Source organism: Cupressus sempervirens, chromosome 7, assembly GCF_028749045.1.
Source record: "Cupressus sempervirens isolate cs-2001-9-10 chromosome 7, ASM2874904v1, whole genome shotgun sequence".
NCBI lineage: Eukaryota > Viridiplantae > Streptophyta > Pinopsida > Cupressales > Cupressaceae > Cupressus > Cupressus sempervirens.
The window spans coordinates 643901799-643910725 of record NC_143124.1 but is presented as its reverse complement, the minus strand read 5'-3'; the positions used below and the strand labels follow the sequence as shown (position 1 = coordinate 643910725).

The window sequence follows — 8927 nt, the reverse complement described above, 5'->3', positions numbered from 1 at the left end:
AGTTCCAAATCTAACTTCTCATTGTCAATAGCCTTATCAAGTCTAAATACCTCCATTGCCTCTGATCTTTGCTCAAATTGTTAAACTTCTTTCTTGAGAACTACAATGCTTTGATACTAATTGTTGGAAATATATATGATAGACTAAGTTACTATGAGGGAAGGGGTGAATTAGTAATTGATAAAACTTAATCTTTATTTACCAATTAATCCTTCATGGAAATTTTGATTATGCATAAGAAACTAAAAGCAATAAAATATTCATAGCACTTTTGAGACACAATATGGTGACACAGAAACCTTCCAAATAGAAAGTAAAATTGAGGTGAAGATGATACCCACAAGCTTTAATACTGTAGTATAAATTTGGCATGTTAAGGCTTACAATGATCACTTTTGATGATTTTCCCTATTAGGAGAAATAAGGACTACTAGATCCACCTTGCAAAAGGATTTACAAACATACAATGAAGTATGTGCTCGGTAAAGAGATTTACAAAAGACTATTAAGTCTACCTTGTGAAAGGATTTAACTGATCCACCTATTAGGATGAAACATTGGCTGATCTCTAATTTCCAACTTGGTTTTCTGAATAAGATTCCTTTGAGTGTAATTATTACATTATTGTGATAGATAAATCTTTGCTTCTCCTTATACTATTGTAGCCTTTCTAATTCACCCTTCTATTCTTCTCTACTTGTTAAATTACTTCCATACTATATATTGGATGTGATACATTACATTACACATATACCAATCCAAATCACAATTCAATAAAGTTGGCTATAATACAAGTTTACACAAAATACACAAAGTTGGCCTAATCGTAGGAACTCAGGTTCTAAAGACTAGCTCAGTGAGGTTTTGGTACTCAACATCTACTATCAATGCTAAACATTGTCATGCATTAGGTAGACATAGAAGCTTGGTTCACACTAATCACTTCTAAGTAGTCTAAACTTAGTCTGCACTGGTGACTTGGTGAATAATGTGAAACTTGACATATAAATTGAATCACTTGATTCACGCTGCATAGCTCGGTCAATGCTATCACAATGAGCTCAGTATAAACTGAATCACTTGGTTAACACTGAGTACCTTGGTCAACATTGGATTCACATCACTATAATTGTGAACTTGGTAAGCACTACACGAGTCATTTTGCATTAAGAAACTTGGTATACACTGAGATGCTCGATTTACATTGCTGAACACCAACTTGGTAAAAATTGCTTGGTACAAATTGAACAATGTTCCTTGAACTTAGTAGAAACTATAGAACTTGGTAAAGCCTGAAATGCTTGGTTAACATAGTTAACTATACAATAGGCTTGATAGATACTATCTATATGAATAAGTGTGTGTCACTAATAACAAACATGACTGTAAAGTCAACATTGAGTACATGAAAAAAATTCTTTTGTGTTGAAACATAAAAGTGGACACTCAAAAAAGGTAGCAGATGCATTGAGTAGAGAAAGAAGTTTGCTAATAGAGATGAGAGTTGAAGTTCTTGGATTTGAGGATTTGAAGAAGTTATAAGAATCACATAAAAAATGAGAAATATAAATTTGTTGATTGTTTCATTCAGGAAGATATGTTATTCAATTGAATTTAGTTGTGTATACAAAGAGAATCTATGAAAGATAATTTCATTAATGTAAAATATAGTGAAGGACGTGTAGGACATTTTGGGATTGAAAAGATGATAAAGTTGATTTTAGAGAGATACTTTTGGCCACAATTGTATAAGGATATTTAGAGAATGGTAGGAAGTTGCAAAACGTGTCAAGTAGCTAAAGGATGTAGTCAAGATGTTGGATTGTATACATCTTTGCCTTTTCCTTGTAAACTTTGGGAAGATATCATTATGGAATGTGTTCTGGGATTACCTAGAATCTAGAGAGGTAGTGGTTCTATCGTTGTAGTGGTTGACAGATTTTCTAAAATGGGAAATTCTATACCTTGTAATAAAACATTAGATGTAGTATGCATAGCAGATCTATTCTTTAGAGAGATTGTGAGACTACATGGATTTCCTAAGACTATTATTTATGATAGAGATAGTAAGTTTAGTAGTTATTGTTGGAGAACACTTTGGAATAAGTTGAATATTGAACTTAATTTTAGCTCTAAATTTCATCCGCAGATTGATGGAAAAATTGAAGTTGTCACTAGAACTTTTGCTAACCTATTGGGATGTTTGATTGGTGATAAACCTTCTAATTGTGACTTAGTTTCAGCACAAGAAGATTTTTTTGACAATAATTTTGTGAGTAAAAGTACTAAGAAGACATTCTTTGAGATTACCAATGACTTGAGTCCTAGGGGAACTACCAAGTTGGGAAAGTTGGATACTAAGGTGAAGAATAGTGCTAAAGAAAAATAATTTGTGGACTTTATGAATAATTTACATGAAAAAGTAAAGAGAAATCTACATGATAGTAATCAAGAATATAAAGAAAGAGAAGATAAGAAGAGAAGGCATAAGACTTTTAAGGTTGGAGATGAAGTAATGATACATTTGAATAATAATTATTTTTTGAGTTGCTACATACATTAAGTTAAAAATGAAGAAGCTTGTGCATTATAAAATCTTCATGAAGAAACGTGACAATGGCATTTCTTTTGAAGTTGAATTGCCCAAGGATATGAATATTTCACCAGTGTTCAATATTTTAGACTTATTTGAGTACTATGAATCTAATGAAGAGATTTTTGATAGATCTAATTATCCTAAGAAGATGATAAAGGGAATTGATAGAATTTTGGATACTAGATTCAGTAAAAGTGCTAGAGGAAAATATTGTAAATAATATTTGGTCCAGTCACAAGATAAACCTATTAAAGTCAGTTCATGGATATCTCAATTTGAGTTGGATCTTTATAATACTTCTTAGATCAATAGGGTTTCCTAATGTGGACATGTATCATTATTTACCCCTACTATTTGATGCATGAGCATCTTGGGTACTTTGGCAATCTTACATCAACCAAAAATATTTCTAATTTATTGTTCCTATTTGTTGTTAGAGGAATGGACTTTTTTGTTTGTGTTTTCTTTTTTGTACAGTTGTCTCCTTAATGTGGAACTATCATGGATCTTGTACCTCAGCTTGCATAGACTAATTTCATCATATGTGTGAGTTGTCTTTCTCTTTGTTTGAGGTATGCTTTCCCCCTAATAGCTCGAGTAATGGGCAAGTTTGGATTCGATGAGGTTTTGTGTGGCATTGAGGCTTTATGTGACCTTGGGGATCTCTTCTTGGATTATTTTTGGACCTATCTTTTTCCTCATGGAAATTAATTTGTGAAATTGTAAGATCACTAATTCCTCCTTTGGGGTAGGACCTATATTTTGTAAAATCTGCCTCATAGTCTAACTTGTGGTCTTCTTGGGTATATAATTAGAGATACAAGATTAGGAAAAGTAGATTAAAATTAGATAGAAGTAAGATAACAAGGATTTGGCTCTATAAGCCTAAGCTTCTAATCTCTCTGATTATCATTTGAACCTATATGGATGCAACTAGGTAGGCCTTATGCTTGACATGTTGATTAAAGATTGCCTCACCATATCTGAATTGATTTCTCTATAATTTTTTGTGGTTTCTCCTAATTTATTTTAGCTTCCATGTTTAGCTCTAGTGAGGGTATCTTGGAAGTGTCTCTTCCTCTTCCCCTCATTCCTTACATCAACCTCCCCTCTCTCAATATTCCCTATTTTTAACAGTTCTGGTGTGTTTGTGTGAAAAAAAATTGTAAGTAATTTTATTCATCCTACTTAATTGACTCTTATTAAGATTATGATTAAGCTCACATAGCGGTTAGCTATACTTTTGGCTCACTAAAATTGGATTCACCAAGAGTCCTTACACTTTTCCATAGAGTCCTACACTTTTTGCATATTTCGAGGGACAACAAAAAATTCGTTCCTACCTTCTCATCTCCTCTTTCTTTTCATTATATGTAAGGAACCTTTTTCATAGTTTGTGATAGTTTCTTATTAGGAACATTGATTGTCTATGGAGAGAGTTCTATTTTGTAAGTGATCTTCATTGTTTCCTCCAAAAAGGTGAAGTGTTTGTGTTAAGATTTTTCTTTCATAGAGGATGCTCCACTAAAGGTTTAATTAAAGTTGTGGGTGATAAGTAGGAGATAATTTTCATAGCAAGTTAAATTGTGATATTGCTATCAGGATTTAGCTGTGTGATTTCGAGTCAAACTCATTGACCCATGTTTCACGAGTAGTGATTCAACATGAATCCATGTCTCATGAAAATAAATGGACCACTTAGCACTCACTGGATCTAGGTGATGCTCACAGGGGTGAAGCATCAAGACTTTTTGGGAGGTCACCCATCCCAGTACTACTCCAGCCTAAGTGCGCTTAACTATAGAATCTCCTCCATGGTTAAACCCAAAGCTTGCAACCCCATTTGCAAAACCTTCACCAAGTGTTGATGAGCTTAAGGGGCTTTCTAATGAATGGTTCATAAGGCACAACACTTGTTGAAGGTTTTGCAAATGGGGTTGCAAGCTTTGGGTTTAACCATAGAGGAAACTTCATAGTTAAGCATAGTCAAGCTGCAGTAGTATTGGGATGGGTGACCTCTCGAGAAGTCTCAGTGCTTCACCCCTATGAGCATCACCTAGATCCAATGAGTGCTAGGTGTTCCATTTATTCTCATGAGAGATGGATTCATATTGAATCAGTACTCATGAAGCATGGGTCAATGAGTTTGACTCAGAATCACATAGTTAAATCGTGATAGCAATATCACAAAGTTGTGGGTACTATTTGAGAAAATTCAATCTACCTGTCTTCTTAAGTCAATTGTATTTTTAAAACATTTGTGATTTCAAGTCAAAGCCAAGATGTCCCTCAACTAAGATATTGCTATATGCTTCAACTCAAATGTATGATTTGTCTTTGTTCTTGTTTAATTACTTTTGAATTGATATATTAGGTTTAAAATGAAGTCAAAATAGCTCACATAATCTTCTACTTGATAACAAGTATTTCACCTATAGATTTGATAATAAAGTTAATGCTAAGTCTTAAACACTGATATAATATTTATCTAAATTTTATATTCTATTAATTATTTAATTTAATTTATTAAATTGTATATTTATTATAAAGATTGTTGTATATCTATAGATTCTTGATATATGACGAGACTTTGAATAGTTTTGAATGAGTTTGCAAAGAATTAAACTTTAATGAATAGTATAAAAAATAATGTCTAATACTTTAACAGTGTTAAAAATAATGCCAAAGATCTAAGAATCGTGTTCTCTATCTATAACAAACTGTTCTTGATTGATGTATAAAATAATATTTAATGAGTAGATTGATAGATGTCAAAAACCTGATCTATGAATAGTTTTAGAAATTTATGGGCGACGTACACAGTAAAAGATTATATCTATATTATTAACACTTCATAAATATTACTTGGTTTTAGATGACTAGGGATCGGGGGGTTATACGGAAGATATTCGTGGAGAACTAAGTGAATTATGTTTGCTCTTTCCAAACTCTGATGTAAATTGAACTTGACACGTCTAAAGATTAGGACACTCCACTAAAAAGACGTTTGGCAAAGACCCACCTTCGACATAATCTAAACATTGAACTGTTAAAATATATATAGAATTAACTCTTACAGAGAAGAGAACTTCCTGCTGGTTGTTCAAATTTTGTACAACAACCAGTTGCATAATTACAGAACAGGAAAGCGAACAAATTGATACATCCAATCTTCAATACTCAATAACAGTAATCACCCCCTCTACATATAACACAGCCCACACCCAATCATGAAACCCATTTAACAAATAGACAGACATTAATGGAGTGGATAAGTTGATTGCTAATGCTCTTCATTTCATTTCTTCGACTCCTTCATGAGAAACAGCCACACCTTTTTCATTTACTTGCATTTCAACGTCTACATAAGCAGGGCAATCTGTTGTTTCTGTGAAGACTTTATCTCCTTGTTCAATTTTTTCTTCTCTTATTTTGCCACTCTTACCCCTGTAAATACAGTAAATCACCATTTGAACCGTACCCAATGGTACTCCTACAAAATTCGGGGCCTGCATTGGAAAAACCAATCCATTAATCAAAATAAGCTTCTTGAATACTCAGTCCATATTTCTCATGGCTATGAAGATTTCAAGACCCACCATGATCATAATGTCTTTTGCAATAAGACCGTATGCGAGCCACAGAAGACTAGCTGAGAAGGTGAAGAATGATAAGCTAAATGGCATGAACTCCACGCTCTTTGTTTGAATTACCAGCTTCTGCAATTATAAACAAAAAGTAATTTGTTGGTCTCAATCCTTTCCTAATTATTGTATGGAAGAGTGGAAAATTAAGGAGGTGATGCAGAACTTACAATAATGGATAGTGGAGCACAGTATAGAACGACAGTGGCCACCATTCCTGCGGTACCAACAAGAAACTGTTTGTGCTTGCGGTCATGCATCGCCACAAATGAAACCGTAGCAACACTTCCAAACATCATCACCACTCCCACCACCATCCTCGCCGTTAACACCTGCCCACAGTGTGAAACAATGCTTGTTAGTTTAATGAACTGCCATTTGAATACAAGATTAGGTTAAACGGCCATATGTATCAACTTCTAACTTTAGCTGTTTTGAAATTTTCATGAAGATTGCCTTGAACATATTGTGTATGTTGAAGTATATTTTATGTTGTTTACCATATTCAGTGAGCAATTAAACAAGAAGTTAGATTGAACTCATGTTCGAAGAGGTCGAATATATAATTCATAGTTCGTTCAATGATTAGAAGCAAGAGATGAAGAAATATGGATCCTAGGCTCATAGAAGTTGGATACTGTCTCATTGCAGGTGGAAAGCTCTTCCATTCCTCTTCGGTTATTTGATGGGTTAATTTTAGTAGTTGTTTTGATAATGTTGTTGAATGGGTGGTTCAAAGATAGCCCACTACTTTAGCTAGGAGAGGTTTGATGGACTATCCAATTTCATTGATTTATTGATGAAGTTCATGGATGGGAGGCTCAAGAGGTGGGATATTCTCTTGTTCGAGAGGAGAGTTCTTCAATAGATGGTCAGAGGTGGCGTGATAGGTTACTCACTTTCAATAGTTGTCCAATTCTTTTATGATCGAAATTGATCAAAACTATAAATGGAAAGGAGAAGAACAATAGAAAAGATGAACTTTCAATACTGTATACTCTTCAAAATTTTAAATATAAAAACATATAAACAACTTTAATATTAAACTATACAAACTGTTTACAACTGAAACAATTATACGAACTATCAATTTTCAAACGGAAGAGCGTCATCATATTATATTGAAACAAAAGAAAACTCTAGAAGATCGATATTCAACAAAACAGTGCACTAAAATTATAAATGAAAATTCCAATACCAAACACAAGATGACCTAATTCCAGCGAAACAATAAACTGAATGGTCAGAACACAAAAAAACCAGCTTAAGCTGACTTTCCTCGTCCTGCTTATAATGCTATGGCAATTTTTAAAGTCTATTACATTCCCCCGAAGAAAAGATTTATTTAGATTATCAGCCAAAGCAAGAGAAGCAGGAACAATGATGAGCATAGAGAAAAATAATCACCTTGGTTCTAGAGGGAGCAAAGATGAGAAAGATGGCAATGAAGGAACACTCAAGAACGAGGCCAATGCAGTTGACAAGCATGACAACAATGTTGTCCCACTCATTGCTAACAAGAGGCGATCCATACAAGGAATAGATAAGGCAATTGAAGAGCGCTATTGCATAAGGAGCTCCTGAGAAATCCTCAGTCGTTCTCTTTCTTATGATTCTTCTGAAAGTATTTCTGATCAAAACAAGAACAATCATAAGAACAATGAAAGAACATGGTGCTTCTTTGAAAGATAATACCCATGAAGAAACCCAATAGTAATTAACTTACATGGGAGAAGTATACATGAGCAAGGCAATAATACTTCCTGCAACACACAAGGCCACACAACTTAGTCCACCCATTAATGAACCAAGCCATTAAACATCCTAAGCATAAACATAACATAACTAGAATCCCAACCCCATCACAACACCACACAACTTAACTTCCACCCATTAATAAGTAGAACATAAATATGGTAGAAACATAACATACCTAGAATCCCAACCCCAAGATGGAGAAGGCTGTTGGTCATTGTGTATGAATGGGAGGAGATGTGGGAGATGATGGGGGAGAAAGGGCAAGGTGGCGTACAACTTATAGTAGGTGTGGGAGGGCAGTTGGTTTAGGGTTAGGGTGTACGCGTCACAGGGCTCCCTTGACAAGGACAAAGAAAGCACAGGAAAGCCCCCGGGTGGGGCTTTTTCTCAATAAAATCCGGAGCACCATGCCACTACACATAATCCAATGATTTGGGCCAAGGCATATAATTATATGGGGCGTGCTCTCACTCTCTATCGCATTATCAAAGCAAAAGGAGAAAAGCCTTTCAGTTATTGGAAGAATGGGAGGTTTGGACACATTGTAGGATTAGGAGATTAACATGTGTTCCCTTTCATGGTCGATTAACCATTTAAATATTTCTAGTGGAGGAAAGAAGGTGCGCCTCTAGGAGTCTACGTAACCTTCAAATATCTACCACCCTTGCCAGGCCATCCTATGCCATTTGGGTATTAGGGAATATATGTATATATTATGAGACATGTTGGCTTCTATCTTAATCCCTTGCCAATCTCCAAGGATTTATAATATTTATAAGCTACTGTTTCTTCTATTGCCAAACCCACTATCTTCTTGTACTCTAGCTGCCCCTTCTCGCCAAGCACATCTAGAACATAACGTCCAAGAAGTGTCCAATCTGATTTTGCTATTGCATGTTTATTTATGAGAGGAGTATTCCTTGTGCAAA

At 34.6% G+C, this 8927-nt stretch overlaps 1 protein-coding gene across 1 annotated transcript; it reads right to left on the bottom strand.

Annotated features, from left to right (window-relative positions):
* Positions 1 to 5711: 5711 nt before the first annotated feature.
* Positions 5712 to 8213, bottom strand: LOC149548323 (bidirectional sugar transporter SWEET3b-like). Its single transcript, XM_089794844.1, has 6 exons — positions 8174 to 8213; positions 7967 to 8003; positions 7648 to 7870; positions 6411 to 6572; positions 6196 to 6315; positions 5712 to 6105 (listed from the first exon to the last, which is right to left on the bottom strand). The coding sequence occupies exons 1-6, from the start codon at positions 8211 to 8213 to the stop codon at positions 5890 to 5892; spliced, it is 798 nt and encodes a 265-aa protein (XP_089650970.1). The 3' UTR covers positions 5712 to 5889.
* Between the last annotated feature and the right edge of the window lie 714 nt (positions 8214 to 8927).

What these genes read in the sequence shown, in the direction of transcription:
- LOC149548323 (XM_089794844.1), bottom strand. Translation starts at nt 8,213, where the DNA reads ATGACCAACAGCCTTCTCCATCTTGGGGTTGGGATTCTAG. An exon ending in TCTTGGGGTTGGGATTCTAG is followed by an intron (nt 8,004 to 8,173) that starts GTATGTTATGTT and finishes TGTGTGTTGCAG; the next exon opens with GAAGTATTATTGCCTTGCTC. An exon ending in GTGCTCCACTATCCATTATT is followed by an intron (nt 6,316 to 6,410) that starts GTAAGTTCTGCA and finishes TTATAATTGCAG; the next exon opens with AAGCTGGTAATTCAAACAAA.